At 49.3% G+C, this 18,834-nt stretch overlaps 1 protein-coding gene across 1 annotated transcript in view; it reads left to right on the top strand.

Annotated features, from left to right (window-relative positions):
* The window catches only part of LOC115096470 (EH domain-containing protein 1-like), an 82,625-nt gene extending 64,770 nt beyond the window's left edge, over positions 1-17,855 (top strand). The window contains exon 5 of the mRNA XM_029611114.1: positions 17,027-17,855. Within this exon, the coding sequence (XP_029466974.1) occupies positions 17,027-17,551 (525 nt within the window). The 3' untranslated portion in view covers positions 17,552-17,855. The remainder of the gene's footprint in view (positions 1-17,026) is intronic.
* Positions 17,856-18,834: the final 979 nt, after the last annotated feature.

Below are 18,834 nucleotides of genomic sequence, written 5' to 3'. Positions count from 1 at the left end.
AGTAATTTTTTGTCCCATATAATCGAATATAGGAAGATCCTCTGACAATGGCATTTGTTTTATTGCTGATAGGTATATTTCGAGCTGTTTGTATGTATTAATTATTGAATCAGATACCACGCCAAAAAATTGAGTGTCGTCCGCGTAAATACAAAAGTTGAGACCTAGATTGCCCAATAACTTTCACAATGAGGAGATATATACATGTTGAAAATTATTGCCAATAGTGCAGATTCTTGAGGTATACCGGTGGTTTTTATTATCCATTTGGATAATTTGTTGCCTATGTGGATTTGTTATGTATGTCCGTAAATAAATGAGTTGAACCATTTGAGAACTGTCCCAGCTAGACCAAATTCCTCAGACCGCTTTGTGAGAATATTGTAATCGATGTGTCAAAGATAGCAAAAATGTCAACCAGGACTAAGATGTATTTTTGTCCTACGTCAAATCTATGCCAAATTGTATCGAACATTGATAACAATAGTGTTTCTGTGCTACGATTTTTCAGAAGCCGAATTGATTCAGATTCAGGAGTTCATTCTCTTCTAGGTATTTGTGAGGGAGTATACAGGAAACTCCCTCAAATCACCTTAAGGGACTGGCCACAGCTATCTGGCCTGGTCCTTCTTAAGGATCATCCCCACAAAGGATTCTGGGTGAAGGGAGACTCCCCTCACCATACTATAAGGAGTCAGGAACCAGAAGAGTTAGAGAAGCTGTGGGGAGAGGCAGGAACCCCATATATTCGAAGACTTGTTATGTCTAATATTTGAGTGCTACCAGAACTTCAAGGTGAGCTGTATTATTTTCTGTTTTGCTTTTCAATATAAATAAAATTGCACATAAGGAAATATCCAGAGTCTGCCTCCTTTATCCCACTGGCTGTTTCCCAAGCCACAACCGCCCAAATTACTACATATGGTGTTAGTTGTGGGATATTTTTGCCTAAGTGGGAAGCACAGGCAAAAACCCACAGCTGCTGCAGAGAAAAAAAATCCTACAGAATATTTTTTTTTCTTTTTCCCTGGGACGGGGAAATTGAACACCCAGCCTAGGTTACAGCAGGCCAATGGGGTTAGCCCTGCCTGTGTAGTCAAGGTTCAAGCAGTAAGTAAGAGCCAGACAGGCCAGCAGGTTTTTTTTGTTTATCTTCTCCTCTCATTCCCCTAGAGAGATACATAGGCATTTCAGGAAGCAGTGAAGATGGAGTAAGTGATACAGATCCTTGCTACAGGGCAACAGCAACTGTAGAATGCCCTACAAACTCAAACTGACCAGCAGCAGGCATTGTGAGAACAAGTTTATACAGCAAAACACAGTGCTAACTCAGGTAGCACAGGCTGTACAGACCACTGTGACCAGGCCATTTCTTTGTTCTCATTGGGACTTCCGTTCAACTTAAGTTCAGCAAAGAAGATTTTCTTGCTGTTCAATTTCTGAATGATGGAATATAAAATGTTGGACCTTTTATCCAGTATTGACCAGTCAACCAGCCGTTTGTTAGGTGTCATTTTTTATCCTCACTGTCTTTAAGTTGAATAGGCTCTTTCCGTTCACTAAGTCTGGGGGTAGCCTTCTAACAATACAGACATTCATTGTATTTTGTGCCAGGGGTCCCCCCTGAGGAAGCCTTCATTGGCGAAACAAGGCCCTTGTTGGGGACTTTCTATCAGACCCAGGAAACTACACATTACAATTTACAAAAGAATGTTTATTGTGTGAGGCATCACAGTGTATAAAAAAACATGTTTATTGTGTGAATGGTAGATGTGAGTGTAATTATGCAGTTAAGCTAGTGAGTTAGTGTTTGTGAACATATTTGTGTGGTTTTGTGACCATTGAGGTCTTCAGGAACAACATGACGTATATTGTCGATATTTATGTATAATTGTATGACACACACAAACAATTCATCATGACTTTATGTATCTAATTGCTGTTTACATTCATATAATATGATATGTCATGTTTGTAACCATTTAGAATTGTACCAGCTTTATTGTATAATTATGTATTAAGGGATACAGTGATAATTCATCAAGAAACTGCTCATGTATTTTAGACTTTGTTTACTAATAAAACATTATTTTAATGTGAATATTTAACATTAGTGCTTTTTCCCCCATTGGTTTTCTTGATATAATAATTTTAAGCACTTCAAACAATTTACACATAGCCCAGTTACTGTTTTTATATATATTATATACATGATGTAACCCAACTTTGGTGGGTGGGGGAGCCGAACAAATTGTACAAATGGAAGGGGGGGCTGTGGCTCAAAACGTTTGCTTACCCCTGTGTTGAAGGATGGTACACATGAATTTTTTCTGGGCCATTGTTCTTTCATGAGATCAAATATTCAATCTTTTTTTCCCCTCCGGTGGGAATCCACTAGGACTCCTTGGACTTCATATATATCTCCGCAGTGAGCTCCTGGGATTCAGGCAGCATTGTGGAAGGCCACGAAAGCACCACTGGCTTAAGCATGGAAACGTGAAACATGTTATGGATCTTTAGCATGGGTGATAGCCTTAACTAGGACATGACAGGACCCAGTTGGCGCATGACAGGAAAGGGCCCAGTGAAGCACGGTGCCAAGCACATCGAGGGAAGTCATAGGCATAAATGGAAGGTACATAGCCAAACCTTCTCCTCTATCTTGAATTGGGGAGCTGGTTTTCTATGAGTATCTGCTGTTCTCTTTGCCTAGGTGGTGGCTTTCTTAGTCAACTGATTGGTCCGTGCCCATAGTTCATGCAAGTCCTGGGCTGAGAGCTGAGCGCTGGTGAAGGAAATGTCATGGGCAGTGGTAGAGGAGGCAGAGGTTGTTTCTGTTATGGTTCTTGCTAGGAAGTTAGCAATCTGTTACGCTCTCCTCCTCCAGAGGGGAGAAGTTAGCAATCTGTTATCACTCACCTCTGCCAGGAGGGCGGAGTTAGCAATCTGTTCTGCTTTCCTCTTGAAAGAGGAGGAGTTAGCAATCTGTCATGATCTGCTCCTCCAGAAGGGAGGAGTTAGCTATCTGTAGTGCTTACCCCGTCAGGAGGGCAGAGTTAGTATTCTGTTAGCGAACTGCTGTTAGATGCTCCTCTAAGGGAAGGAGGTAGCAATCTGTTATGGATCATCTCCCCAGGGAAGAGGAGTTGGCAATCTGTTCAATGATACTCTTCTGAGGAGAGGAGCTAACAATAGGTATATTTATTTATTTATTTATTTATTTATTTATTTATTTATTTATTTAAAGTTTTTATATACCGGCATTCATGATACAATCACATCATGCTGGTTTACAGTTGAACAGGGGTGCAAATACATTAAAACTAAAAAACAAGTGCAAGGAAATTGCAGTTAGAAATAACAAGGGATATCGAACTGGGAGAGAAAGGGAAATACAGAAGTAGATTAACATCGAACTAGTGGCATAGAGAAATACTGAATTGGATTAACATCTCGTGGTGTTATTTACAAGGGCAGCTGTGACTGAGTTGTGGAAGTTGATGAGGCAGCAATTATGAGGGGTCCGGAAAAACTTGTTTGAATAACCAGGTCTTAAATCTTTTTCGGAATGTTGGGAGGCAGGGCTCCTGTCGGAGATTCGGAGGGATGGAATTCCAGAGTGCTGGTCCAGCTGTTGAGAAGGCCCGTTTTCTTAAAGTTATGTGTTGAGTGAATTTGATATGAGGTACTTGGAGGGAATCTCTGTATGCTTCTCTGGTGGGTCTTGTGGAGTGATGAAGGCTGAGCGGGAATTGTAAGTCAAGTGTTGTAAAGTGGTGGATGGATTTGTATATGATGGTGATGGATTTGAAGATGATTCTGAAGTGAATAGGGAGCCAGTGTAAGTGTTTTAGGATAGGTGATATGTGGTCTCTTCTCCTGGTGTTGGTGAGAATTCTTGCTGCCGCATTCTGGACCATCTGTAGAGGTTTGGTGTACGATGATGGGAGGCCTAGTAGGATGGCGTTGCAATAATCAATCTTTGAGAAGATTAAAGCTTCTGTATTGTTCTGTAATCATTAGAGTGAAATAGAGGTTTTATCCTTTTCAGAACTTGGAGTTTGTAGAAACAGTCCCTGGTTGTGCAGTTGACAAATGCTTTCAGATTCATCCTGTTATCAATTATAACTTCTAAGTCTCTCACTTGGGTGGAGAGTGGGATAGCTGGAGGAGAAGAGGAGGCGTTGCTGATTTCTGGGGAGATGAGCAATAATTCTGTTTTTGCAGTGTTTAATACGAGATTTAGGCTGGCAAGAAGGCTCTTGATTTTTTGCTACTGAAATAGCAATCTATCATGCTTCCGCTACGGAGTAGCAATCTGTTATATATAGGCTGCTGGCAAGTCCCATAGAAAGAGGAGTTAGCTATATATATAATACTTCCGTAAGCGGTGTTAGTGGTCTGTAGTGGTTGGCTCCCACAGAGTGACAGTAGTGTAAGGAATGACCACTTGGAGGAAATGGTGAATCCTTGGGCCGATGGCAGATGACAGCGCCCCCAGGAGGAGATCCTGAGAGGAACCACCAGCTAGGCTGGAATATGAATGAAATAAACACAGTAGTTCTTTATTAAGCTGGAAGCTGGACCACCAGTGGTGGCAGTAGTGAGTCGATGTGTCTGGCAGGGCTGAAGACCTTCTGATACTGGAATATAATCTTTGGGTTGCTGAGCTGTAGAGAGAGACTAGAAGTAGTGTGTAGACAGGGTATACTGGATACAAGATGGTACACTCACAATAGTAGATGTCTGCAATGGTCTCTATGCCACAGAGAGTCTTCAGTATATTCAGGAACAGAAGCCGTAGGCGAGCACTGGTTCCTATAAACAGTCTGTAATAAGAACTTACAATAGCTGTATATGAAATGACTTCTAGAGTAGAAGAGTGTCTGTAAAGGACTCTAGGAACATGGGCCCTCGTGGAGCGAGTACCGGTTCCTAGCTGCAGTCTTGCCAATACAACTCACATTCTCCGTACCTGCGATAACGTCTTGGACGGAAGGGAGTCTTCAGAGATATAGGAATGTAGGCCCTCGTGGAGCGAGTACCGATTCCTATTTACAATAGAACTCACTATGTTCACGTCTGCGATCGCTTCCAGGCAATGAGGAGTCTTCTGAGTATTCAGGGACGTAGGCCCTCGAGGAGTGAGTACCGGATCCCGTCTTGGCAATCTGAAATCAAGAAGAGAGTGTGGAGCCCCCATGGAGCGGGTACTCCTGGTAAGTTTGAAAAGGCTGAGCAGTAGAGAAGAATTCCCCTGGCTGACTTGGATAGTTGTTGCAAGTAGTGTGGACTACCGAAGCAAGTCCAAATGGAGTTCCTTGCTAACTCGTTAGAGGTTAGCAAACAAAGACCTTTTAAAGTGAAAATGGATGACGTCACTACGGAGGACGCTGAGGTTCGCGCCCTTGCTGGTACAAAGTCTGGAGCGCACGTGCGCGCGCGCCTTTACGTCATCAGGAACATGGCAGATCCGTAGCGTCAAGCCAGCCCGAGGACACCGGGACCAAGAGGCAGGGAGAAGCCGCGGCTGTATCTGTCTGACAGAGCCGAAGGGAGTCACTCCCAAGGTATAGAGGGTGGAGCGAGGGTGAGAAGAGGCACGAACGCAACAGTTTCCTGTAAACCAGCTGAAAAGAGGAGAAGCCTGTCGCTGCGTTGATGTGATTATTTTGGGAGAATTCATCCCAAAGCAAGCGGGTGGCCCAGTTGTCCTGATGTTCATTAACATAAGAGTAGAGAAAAGTTTTAAAGGTATGGTTGTTATGCTATGCTTGCCCGTTGCCTTGTGGATGGTAGGCCGTTATATAGTCGAGTGTGATACCAAAGCTTTTGCAGAGGTCACGCCAGTTTCGTGCAGTGAACAGAACTCCTCTATCTGATAGTATGAGCTTTGGCAATCCATGTAGGTGAAAGCTGTGGAGTGTGAAGAAACATGCCAGTTCTGGAGCGGAAGGGAGACCTGGTAATGGGACGAAGTAAGCAATCTTGGACAAATGATCAATCACCACTCATTTCACAGTGGTGCCATTAAAGTTGGGGAGGTACACGAATAAGTGCATGGACAAGTGGGTCCAGGGTTCCCTGAGGGCTAGCAATGGCTGTAACAGCCCCCAGGGTCGGCCATGCAGCGCTTTTTGCTGTGCGCAAGTAGGACACAAGTCATCATAGGCCTTGACATCTTGCTTCATTTGGGGCCAGTAGTAGTACTGTTGAAGCAATTCAAGGGTTTGTGCCCACTCCAGGTGACCTGCAACATGGGAGTCATGGGCCCATTTCAATCCTTTCTCATGCAATCTGGAAGGTACTATCATCTTTCCTGGCCACTGTAGTAGCCAGGAGTATTTTAATGGGATCGATGATGTGCCTAAGAGGCTCTTGACATCCTTGGTCTGGAAGGAGCGAGAGAGGTCATCTGCTCATAGATTCTTGAGTGCAGGGCAATATCATAACTCAAAGTCAAAGTGAGCAAAGAACAAAAACTAATGGGCCTGTTTCGCATTGAGCTGCTGAGCTTGATAAAGATGCTCAAGGTTCTTGTGATTCTTGTGTATATAGTGACACAGTGTTGAACCCTTTTGAGAAGATGGTACCATTTTTTGAGAGCCAGTTTAACTGCCAAGAGCTCTCGATCTCCAATGCTGTAGTTGCTTTCAGCCGGGGAGAACTTCTAAGAAAAGAAGGAACACTGATGTAGTACCCCTTATGGAGTGTGTTGGCTAAGAACAGCCAAGAGTAAGAGTAGAAGCATCTAACTCTAAAATGAAGGGTCGTGTGGAGTCCGGATGACATAGGCAAGGCTTGTCAGCAAAGGCATTCTTTAACTTCCGAAAAGCCTCAATAGCCTCTGGTGGCCACTGTTTGGTATTGGTGCCCTTGTAAGTAAAGGCAATAAGTGGGGCTGCCAGGGTGGAGTAATTTGGAATAAACTGGTGGTAATAATTTAAACCCCAGAAATCTTTGTAAGGCTTGGAGCCCCATGGGGTGAGGCCAGTCCATGATGGCTTTTACCTTAGCAGGACCACACGAAATCCTTCTCATGAGACTATGTACCCGAGGGTGGGGAGCTCTCTTGTTTGAAGAAACATTTTTCCATTTTGGTGTACAGTTTGTTCTCTCACAGGCGTTCCAGGACATTGCAAACATCTCTCCAGTGGGCACTCACTGTTTGAGAAAAGATCAATATGTCATTCTGATATACAAACACACAGGTGCACAGCAGGTCATGGAAGATCATGTTGACCAATTTTTGGAAAACCGCCAGGGTGTTGTAAAGCCTGAAGGGCATGACCAAATACTTGTGTCCGTTGCAAGTGTTTAAATGCAGTTTTCCATTCATCACCAGCCTTGATGTAGATGAGGTCTAATTTTGTAAATATCTTGGCAACCTGTAGGCGATCGAAGAGCTCTGTTATTAAAAGCAGTGGATAGCTGTCCTCCTTAGTAATGGTTTTCAGGCTACGAAGGCCTATGCATGGCCTGAGGGATCCGTCTTTCTTTGCGACAAAGAAGAACCCAGCTCCTGCCGGGGAAGAGGAAGGGCAGATAAACTCATGTCCCACATCCTCCTGAATATAGGCTGACATAGCTTATTTCTCAGGGAGAGATAGGGGTTAAACCTGGCCTTGTGAATGTGTGGCTCCTGGGATAAGCTCAATGCCACAGTCATACATGCGATGAGGAGGCAAGAGTTCAGCACTCTTTTTTGAGAAGACATCCTTGTAATCCACATACTGAGGAGGAAGCCCCGGAAGTAAGGCAGCCACGGTTACTGGACGAGGAGGTTCTACAGGCACCAAGCAGGAGTCTGTACACCCATGGCCCCAGCAGGCGAGTTGTAGAGCAGACCAGTGTGATTGATGTTGTTGGAGCCATGGCAGACCTAGTATGTTGGAATGAATGGCTCTGGAGATCATGTGAAATCTGATCTTCTCTACATGCAAGAGGCTGGTACATAAGGCCACAGGCACCATGGTCTGGGTAACCTGACCTGGGAATGGGTCCCCATAGACAAGATATCACCAAAAGAGAAGTCATCTGGACCGTTGGAATTTGGAGTTGATTGACTAGTTCTTGAAAAATAAAGTTTCCTCTGGAGTTAGAATCTACAAAGGCCTGGGTGGAAAAATGTGTGGCGCCCAGTTCCAGTGTGACCGGCAGCAGGAGTTGGGGAGCCAGAATGGTAAGGCCTAGGGACTTCTTCCCGAAAGACCCTAGGTTTTTTAAATTTCCCAACCTCTGTGGACATTGGGCCAAGAGTTGGCTTCAGGCTGCACAGTAGACACAGAGGCCCTGTTGTCTGCGACAGAGCCTCTCTTCTGGGGCCAGGCAGCAGTGTCCAAATTGCATCAGCTCTTCCAAAGGAGAAGAAGTCGAGGGGATGACAGCCGGAGACAAGAAAGGATATTGGAACTGAGGTGCCAGTGAAACGCTCCTCCATGCTGGACAAGACTCGAGCCCTTTGCTGCAACCGACGATCGATTTTGCCGGTTAGAGCAATGAGAGCCTCTAGCAAGGTGGGAAGATCCTGGGCAGCAAGCTAGTCTTTGATTTTTCCAGAGAGGCCTTCTAGGAAGATAGTGACTAAACTGTCCTTTCATCAGTTTAGCTTGGAAGCCAGTGTCTGAAACTCTACTGCATATTCAGCCAAGGTCAGAAGCTTTGACAGAGGTGGACCAGATCAGAGGCCATCAACACTGCATGACCTGGCTCCTCAAAGATGATGCAAAACTGCTCCATGAACTGTTGTAAGTCAAGCAAAAGTGGATCTTCTCGCTTCCAGAGGGGAGAAGCCCAGGCCAGTGCTGTTCCATCGAGTAAGTATAATATGTACATGGTTTTAGCTTGGTCATCAGGGAATAGTCGAGCCAATAAGTGGCAATTTATTCTGCACTGGCTAAGGAATTCCCAACACCACTTGGGAATATCAGCATACCGGGGAAGGGCTGGTAGCTGAGAGACTGGCTGACTGGATGCTGCAGGAGGTGGCGGCACCAATACAGGTGGAGGTGAGCACCTTGCTGGTCTTGCAGCCTGTGGGCTATTCCAGGGATAGCTTGGAGTGAGGTGAAGTACGCTGAGTCCATGGCCTCAGCAAACTGTTTTGTCTGTGGATCCTTACGCTGAGGCAAGATTAGCACCAACTGCAGGGAGGAGCCCTGCACATTCTCACTGTCAGCAGGTGGACCCTGGCAATGCAGAAACCTGTCAGGACCTTCACCTATACCAGCCCATGTTGTTATGCTCAGGCTTGTGGACCCTTGGGCCGACGAGGGGATGTTACACCTTGTGGAGGATCCGTAGGTTCTCTCGTCGGGTGGCGAGGCAGGACAGAGGAGGAGAGCAGCTGACCCTTGGTACTGAAGACAGGAGCTACTGTGGAGATGGACGAGGAGGTGAGCAGATGGATGGTCTTCACCACTGGTGGTCTGCAGTCCCCCCAGGAGGAGCCCGTAGGGACCCGACCGCTGGGACTTAGGTGGACCTAGAGAGGTCAGGGTATCGGTGCAAAGGCCAACTGGAGCTTCGCCCTGGAAGCCCGCTGTCCCCCCAGGAGGAGCCCGTAGGGACCCGGGCCACTGGGACTTAGGTGGGCCCTTGGAGATGGTGGTCTTGAAGGAGTCCTAGGTCAAGTGCCAGAGGGTCGACGCTCACCAGTCCGAAGTCGTGTGCCAGAGAATCACCGCTTGCCAATCCGAAGTCAGGAACCAGAGAGTCACCGTAAGCCAATCCGAAGTCAGGAACCAGAGAGTCACCGTAAGCCAATCCGAAGTCAGGAACCAAGAACACCAAGACGAAACAGGAACCAGAGTCCGAGCACAGGGAACTCACCGAAGCAAGCAGACTAGACAGCGTTGGAGGACATTGCCAAGTCGAGGAATGAGCAGAGGAAGCCTCCTTAAATACTTCCTCTGCTTGGATCATTGGAAGCAGGTGAGTATCATTAAAGGGATCAGGTCCCTTTAAATCCAGCAGGGGGGCGTGGCCTCGCACCTAAGGATGGCGGCGGCTATCTTGGATTTCCTCTGAGGAGGAAAGCCAGCAGAGCTCTGTGAGGGAGGCACAGGGATGGCTCCCCAGCGGGCGGCCAGACCGCGGACCATCCCTGGGGTGATGGGCACTGGCCCCGGGGAGCATGTCAGGAGTTGCCACGGCGGGTCGCCGCCGTGGTGGAGGTAGGGGGCCGCGCCCGTGGACGGCCACGGGTGCGGAACACAACAGTACCCCCCTCTTTAGGGCGCCTTCCTGGAGGCCTGGGTTTATCCGGATGATCGCGGTGGAACTGCTCCAGCAATCCCTGATCCAGGATGTTGGCCAATGGTTCCCAAGAGTTCTCCTCTGGGCCGAAGCCTTCCCACGCTAGCAGGTACTCCCACTTCTTTCGATGCTTCCTCACATCTAAAACCTCCTGGACCTGGTAGGTGAGTTCATCCTCGGAGGCAACTGGTTGAGGAGTCGGCGGCGAGCTGGAAGGCCATGACAGTACTAAAGGCTTCAGGAGGGATACGTGAAAGGTGTTATGTATCTTGAGGGACGGGGGAAGACGCAGTTGGTAAGAGACTGCACCCACCTGTCGGATGATGGGAAACGCCCGATGAATCGCGGGGCCAGTCGCGATGAAGGCAGCTTCAACCGGATGAATTGTGTACTTAGGCAAACCTTTTGGCCCGGTTTAAAAGGTGGATAAGGTCTTCTCCGTTGGTCCACATACCTCTTTGCCGCCTGACCGGCCTTGATCAGGGCGCGTTGTGTGGATAACCACAGGCGATGTAGCTCTTCCGCAGAGAGCTGAGCCACCGGAGATGGCACTGTGATGGGCACGGGCAGAGGCGGGCTTGGCTGTTTTCCATACACAATTTGGAACGGGGAAGATCCCGTAGCCGCGGAGAGATGGGAGTTAAGAGTGAATTCAGCCCATGGTAACAAGCTGGCCCAGTCATCTTGCTTTTCATTGATGTAGATGCGGAGGAACTGCTTCAACGTCTGGTTGGTTCGCTCCGCGAGACCATTGGTCTGAGGGTGATAGCCTGATGTATAATCCAGGGTGATGTCGAACTTTTGACAGAGAGCCCTCCAGAACTTGGCCGTGAATTGAGGGCCTCGATCCGACAGAATACTTTGAGGCAGGCCGTGTAGACGAAAGATATGCTGGACGAACAGCTGGGCCAGCTGTGGCGCAGATGGCAATCCTGGCAATGGCACAAAATGCGCCATTTTACTAAAACGGTTGACGACCACCCAGATCATGGTGTTGCCGCTGGATTGCGGCAGGTCCACCACGAAATCGGTTGCCACAAGGGTCCAGGGTTCTGAGGGTGCCGGTAAGGGTTGAAGTAAGCCTGGAACTGCACCGGGGATCCTCTTGTGGCGGGCACACAACTGGCAGGACTCCACGTACGCCCGGACGTCTTTATTCATCCGCGGCCACCAGTAGTACCGTCGCAAGATCTGTAATGTCCGGGATTGTCCAGGGTGGCTGGAACAACATGAGTCGTGAGCCCATGCCAAGGCTTGTTTCCGCCAACACGGCAGAACTAATGTCTTCCCAGGTGGGATGGTCGTGGTGGCCGACAACTGGATACGGGATGGCTCAATTATAAACTGCGGCTCCTCGGACTCCTCCGTAGACTCAAACACCCGTGACAGGGCGTCGGCCTTAACGTTCTTCCCAGCCGGTCTGTACCTGAGGATGAAATTGAAGCGGGTAAAGAACAGGGCCCAACGGGCTTGTCGTGGGTTGAGTCGCTGAGCCCGATGCAAGTATTCCAGATTCTTGTGGTCTGTGAAGACTGTGAACTGGTGTTCAGCCCCTTCCAGCCACGGGCGCCACTCTTCTAAGGCCACCTTGATGGCCAGGAGCTCCTTATCGCCAATAGCATAATTCCGTTCTGCCGGTGAGAACTGGTGGGAGAGAAAGGCACATGGACGTAGCTTATGGCCGTCGGAGGCCTGACTCAGCACGGCCCCCACTCCCTCCGAGGATGTGTCCACCTCGACAAAAAATGGCCGCTGCAGGTCCGGGTACCTGAGGCAAGGTTGTTGCATGAATGCCTCCTTGAGGTGACAAAAGGCGATTTCCGCTTCTGGAGGCCAATTTTTGGGGTCTGCGCCCTTTCGGGTCAGGGCCATCATAGGAGCAACAATGGAGGCGTAGTGGGGAATGAAAGCGCGGTAATAATTGGCGAAGCCCAGAAATCTTTGGAGTGCCTTTCAGTCCAGACGGCTGTGGCCATTCCCGAATGGCTTTTAGCTTTTGTGGGTCCATACGGAATCCCTGACTGGAGACTATATATCCCAGGAAGGGGAGAGACTCTTGCTCGAACTGGCACTTTTCAAGCTTCGCTTTTCAAAGTGAGAATGGGAAATAGGTGGTACTAAGAAACAAGAAAAGGACTTATACACACAGGCAAAAGTCACCTGAGAACATGTGTTTTTATTTTTATTTTATCACACTTAAGTATTAAGATAAAGAATTACAGTATACTGCATCTACAGTTAGCTCATAAAGAGAATTTTAATACACTTTACATATAGCTTATAATATTGAATCATGTATCTGAACAACTGCGGCACCCTCTGGTTAAAGTAAAATCCATTTTGAACTTATTTATGTGCCTATTTGTAAACCGTTGTGATGGTATATCACTAAACGACGGTATAGAAAAGTTTTTAAATAAATAAAAAAATTTATTCTCTCTGAGGTGTTGTAACACTTGGACGACGTGTTGGCGGTGGGCCGCTAAGTCCTTGGAGAATATCAAGATGTCGTCTAAGTATACGACCACGCACTGGTACAAGAGGTCACGGAGGATCTCGTTCATGGTATTCTGAAATACGGCAGGGGTGTTACAGAGCCCGAACGGCATCACCAAATACTCATAGTGGCCATCTCGGGTGTTGAAGGCCGTCTTCCATTCGTCCCCCTCCTTGATTAGAATGAGGTTGTACGCCCCTCTGAGGTCTAGCTTAGAAAAGATCCTCGCCCCCTGTAATCGGTCAAAGAGCTCAGAGATGAGAGGCAGAGGGTAATGGTCCTTGACCATTATGGCATTCAAGTCCCGGTAGTCAATACACGGGCGAAGTGTCACGTCCTTCTTCCCGACGAAGAAGAACCCCGCCCCTGCGGGTGACTTCGACTTCCAAATGAAGCCCTTTTCCAGGTTCTCTCTGATGTACTCATTCATGGCCTGCGTCTCAGCAGGCGAGAGAGCGTAGGTGCGGCCCCGAGGAAGCTCAGTACCAGGGAGGAGATTGATGGCGCAATCGAAGGGACGATGGGGTAGAAGCACCTCGGCCTTCTTTTTCAAGAATACATCTGCAAACAAGGCATAAGGGGCCGGCAGGCCAGGAAGCCCGGTGGAAGCCACGAGACAGGGAATGGGAACCACGGTTTGGAGGCAGTGGCCATGGCACCTCGGCCCCCAGTGAGACAACTGCAGAGTTTTCCAGTTGAACTGAGGCTCATGCTCCTGCAGCCGGGGAAGGCCCAAGACGATTGGGTGTATGGAGTACTCCAAAACATACAATGGCATGTGCTCCTGGTGGAGGATTCCAACCCTCAGTGGGACCGGAACCGTGGTGTGTGTCACGCGCTCCGGGAGAGGTTTCCCTTGAATGGAGGAGATGACCAAGGGTGCTGGAAGGCGAGTTTGTGGTAACTCCAAATGCTCCGCCAGACTTTTCATGATGAAGTTACCCCCGGCGCCGGAGTCCACCAAGGCCAAAGTGTGGAACTCGCCGCCGGCGAAGGTTAACGCAACTGGTAGCGTTAGTGGAGGTAATGGAGAAGCATGGCCCAGGATGAGACCTCCTTTCGGTCCTAGGCCCGGGTGTTTCCCGGCCGAGTCGGGCATACCGCTATCTGATGGCCCGCTGCTCCGCAGTAAAAACAGAGTCCTTCCCTTATCCGCCTGCGGTGTTCCTGTGGGGAGACTCTTCCGCGACCCAACTCCATGGGTTCCTCGGCGGACGTTCCAGGAACTTCAGCAGCATTCTTGGAAGGCGGTGAGGACCTCCTCACCTGCCTTGACTATTGGAAGGCGAAGCCTCATCCGGCGATCTATTCGGTTGGCTAATTCTACCAGGCTGTCGAGGTCTTCCGGAAGTTCTTTCGCCATTAGCTCGTTCTGAAGGTGTGAGGCTAGTCCTTCCAGAAAAATCCCGTGGAGGCAGTCATCTCTCCAATTCAGCTCTGCGGTCAAGGAACGGAACTCCATTGCATATTCGGCCACTGTCCGAGTGCCTTGTCGCAATCGGAGTAATTCAGAGACTGCAGTGGATTTGCGGACAGGTTCATCAAACAGCTGCCGGAAGGCAGACAGGAACTGGCTCAAGTTTTCGAAGATAGGGTCCCTTCTCTCCCACAGATGCGAGGCCCAGATCAGAGGCCTACCTTCGAGCAGGGACATAATGTAGCTGGTTTTAACCAGGTCGTTGGAAAACTGCGCAGGGAGCAAGGAAAAACGAACCTGGCACTGGCTGAGGAAGCCTCGATACAGCTTTGCATCTCCGGCGTATCAAGAGGGTGCTGGGAGTTGAGTGGGAATTCCTTGTCCCAGGTTGCCCCCGGAAACCTGGACGGTGTGCAGCTGAGTAGGGCAGCCTCCTTGAGCCCCAGGTGGAGACAGCAGCGTGGGGTTCATGGGCCCTAATGCCTTGAGGCGCTGGGTCAGGTCCTGTACCGCAGAGACCAGGGCATCGAGGGTCTGTTGTTGCTCCTTCAGGCGCTGGGCCATTCCCGGAATGGCCTGGCGGGCGGATGCCTCTGCCGGGTCCATGGACTTGGCAATCTGTTATGCTCAGGCTTGTGGACCCTTGGGCCGACGAGGGGATGTTACACCTTGCGGAGGATCTGTAGGTTCTCTCGTCGGGTGGCGAGGCAGGACAGAGGAGGAGAGCAGCTGAGCAGCTGACCCTTGGTACTGAAGACAGGAGCTACTGTGGAGTCGGACGAGGAGGTGAGCAGATGGACAGTCTTCACCACTGGTGGTCTGTGGTCCCCCCGGGAGGAGCCCGTAGGGACCCGACCGCTGGGACTTAGGTGGACCTAGAGAGGTCAGGGTATCGGTGCAAAGGCCAACTGGAGCTTCACCCTGGAAGCCCGCGGTCCCCCCAGGAGGAGCCCGTAGGGACCCGGGCCGCTGGGACTTAGGTGGGCCCTTGGAGACGGTGGTCTTGAAGGAGTCCTAGGTCAAGTGCCAGAGGGTCGATGCTCACCAGTCCGAAGTCGTGTGCCAGAGAATCACCGCTTGCCAATCTGAAGTCAAGAACCAGAGAGTCACCGTAAGCCAATCCGAAGTCAGGAACCAGAGAGTCACCGTAAGCCAAACCAAAGTCAGGAACCGGGAACACCAAGACGAAACAGGAACCAGAGTCCGAGCACAGGGAACTCACCGAAGCAAGCAGACTAGACAGCGTTGGAGGACGTTGCCAAGTCGAGGAATGAGCAGAGGAAGCCTCCTTAAATACTTCCTCTGCTTGGATCATTGGAAGCAGGTGAGTATCATTAAAGGGATCAGGTCCCTTTAAATCCAGCAGGGGGGCGTGGCCTCGTGCCTAAAGATGGCGGCAGCCATCTTGGATTTCCTCCGAGGAGGAAAGCCAGCAGAGCTCTGCGAGGGAGGCGTGGGGACGGCTCCCCAGCGGGCGGCCAGACCGCGGACCATCCCCGGGGTGATGGGCAGCGGCCCCGGGGAGCATGTCAGGAGTTGCCACGGTGGGTCGCCGCCGTGGTGGAGGTAGGGGGCCGCACCCGTGGACGGCCACGGGTGTGGAACACAACACATGTTTCTTTCAGGTTTAGCCTTCAGGTGTTGGAGCCAACAGGACTTACATGGGATCTCTGCTGATGGCAGAAGAGAAGGTCCATAGTTAGTTGGGGTGATAGGCAGTTGGCAATCAGGTAAATCCAAGGTCCAGGCAGGTAGCGATCAGGCAAATCCGAGGTCCAAGCTGAGGTCAAACTGCATATTCACCCGAAATAGATGGAGAGGGATGGATAGACTGAGACAGGCAAGGCTGAATCAAGTAGGCAACAGAGGATGGAATAAGCTGGAAGAAGACTGAAGACAAATTGTACAAAGACTGAAGACAGGAACGCTGGGAAGCAAAACACACTACTGAAGAGTAGCTGGACCTGTTGCTGAGGCGAGTTGCTTCTGGGGAGCTGCTCTTATATAGGGCATTATTGATGATGTCATCTCTAGGGTCATGGGGACTTTCCCACTGCAGTCCCTTTAAATGCCAGGTGGTGGTGTGTGTGCGTGCATACCTAGGGAGAGGTGCGGCACGTGCTGTTGGCGGTGTGCTGCTAGCGGCCTCTCACCGCACTGAGATGAGACGTTCTGTCGCGTGGCTGGCTGGTGGTGTTTCGCCATGTTGAGAGGCAACGGGACTGGCCCGGCTGGGGGAGATGAGTACGACAGTTCGCAGGGGTAGCTTGCGGACTGCCAAACTCCACAAAATTGGAAGAGATTGAGGAGTTCATGGGGCAACGTGCATGTGGCAACTCCCTTCCATGCTCAGTGAAGTTTTTTTTTTACTAAGCTCCGAGAGCTGGTTTCATGTTGGTGCTGTAGGATGCTGTCATCCTAAAGCATTATGCCTTATTAATCCTGCTGTTTATAGGGAATCCTATTTACGGGTAAGTAAACTTGCTTTTCCCTCTGTGTTGGAGAGCCAAGGCTCAACAGTAGTTCAGATTATAGTAGTGCTGTCACTTGTGTTTCCAGGTGAGGGTTTCTGTACATGCATCTCTAAGCAAAGCACCTACTAAGGAGCTAAGACAATACTACCCCTAGCTGAGTTGGCAGCCCATCCTGCTTCCTCTGCTGGGTTAATAATTAAAAAGCAGCATTAGTGTACATGAGGAGCACTCATATCTTAAGTATGAGGAGAGAGAGATCCAGTGATTGCCTAGGATCTGAGTGTGGTGGATGGGGTCTATACATATCATGTCCCTTTTGTTGTAGTGCTTTTTCCTGTCATGGAGTATGGAATAACCACTGACCCTAGCCTTTCTCCTTAGGAGCTCCTACTGATGCAAGACTTTGCCAAATTCCAGGCTCTGAAGCCCAAACTGTTGGACTTGGTGGATGACATGCTTGCTAATGACATCGCCCGGCTCATGATCTTGGTTCGACAGGAGGAGTCCCAGATGCCCATCCAGGTGGTGAAGGGAGGAGCATTTGAGGGCACCATGAATGGGCCCTTTGGCCATGGCTATGGAGAAGGAGCTAGTGAAGGCATTGATGATGTGGAGTGGGTGGTAGGCAAAGATAAGCCCACCTATGATGAAATCTTCCACACCCTGTCACCTGTTAATGGCAAAATCACTGGTGCCAATGCGAAAAAGGAGATGGTGAAATCTAAACTGCCTAACACTGTGCTAGGCAAGATCTGGAAGCTGGCTGATGTGGACAGGGACGGCCTACTGGATAATGAGGAGTTTGCCTTGGCTAACCACTTGATTAAGGTCAAACTAGAAGGCCATGAGCTACCTACAGAGCTGCCTCCTCATCTAATACCACCTTCCAAACGAAGACAGGAGTAGCCTAGGGGTGAAGGCATAACTCCCTCCTCACTTCTCTCTGTCCTTTCCCTCCTTGAATTCAGAGCTGAGAAACTCCATTACATAACTTCAGCATCCTTGCACAACAAAGGACTCTGTTTTCCTCTGTCCTGCCTCCCCATAGAAACTAAAACTATCACATGTGTGATGGGTTGGAATCTTTAGAAGAAGAGGTTAATAAAACATAACTTTGTTAGGCTGGGGCGAATAGTTCACAAAAATATGTAAAAATGTAATTTCAGATGTGAATCATAGCTGGACAGTAAGTAAACTTTATGGGATATTAGGTGCAGTATTCTTTGTTTTAAGAGGTGGTTGCCAGCTGCTGTACACTTCATCAATTTATTAACTCCTTCCTGCCTGAAAGAAATGCACAGAAGAGATACTTGGAAGGTATCTAGGATATGTATTAGGGGCTTTCGTGATGTGTAGTGGGTGAGAGCAGGTACTACAGTTCTAAAACCAGGACTGCCATGACCCACTATGCAAACTGTGGCCATGGAGTCTAAGCAGTGCAGAACCTGGATTATCCTCTCTACTCCCCACTGTACTCCTCCCCAGCTGTCAGGAGTGGTACCTGACACAGCATCTACTTCCTGTGCTGTGAGGGGCCAGTCTCATGGTAGCTATGGGATTCATGAGGCTCATGCCATGAGACTGGACCCACTCATACCACTCCTTCAGCCAAGTGGGAAGAACCGGGAGGAGGCCAGGCGCAAAGGGCAGAGAGGATCAGTGAGACCTGGAGAGGGGATGTGTGAGAGATTTCTTTTCGGGGGGGGGGGGGGGGGGGGTGCAAAGAGAGCTTTCAGGGGAAGGAAGAGAATGTGGGTTGACCCTTCTGGGGGACATGGGGAGAGTGTTCGAGTAGTGGAAGGGGGATGTAGGAAGAGATTCCCCAGGTTGGGAGGAGGATGTGGGAAGAGCTTTCTGGGGGTCAAGGGGAGGGAATGTGGGGAGAGCATTCTAGGGATTGAGGAGATCGAAGATTTAATCTTGGAGGGGGGGGGCAGAGAGAGAGGACATGGGGATTAAAGAAAGGGGAAAAGAATCAAAGATGGAAAGACCAGGGCCTGAGCAAACTAGAAATGGGGAGCAGGGCCACGGAGACCTAGGGAGAAAGTACTCTGGCTAGGGGTGAATGGGACAGAAGGAGGAATGAGGATGGAAGGAGAGGGAAAAGAGTAGTTATTGGGTGGCGAAAGAGATAGAAAGGATCCATGATGGAGGAGGATGGAAGGAAAGAGGACTGGGTATGGGGCTGA

The sequence above is a fragment of the Rhinatrema bivittatum genome, chromosome 8 (assembly GCF_901001135.1).
Source record: "Rhinatrema bivittatum chromosome 8, aRhiBiv1.1, whole genome shotgun sequence".
Lineage (NCBI taxonomy): Eukaryota > Metazoa > Chordata > Amphibia > Gymnophiona > Rhinatrematidae > Rhinatrema > Rhinatrema bivittatum.
Note: the sequence above shows the minus strand (reverse complement) of the source record. Positions and strands in the feature narration are given on the sequence as shown.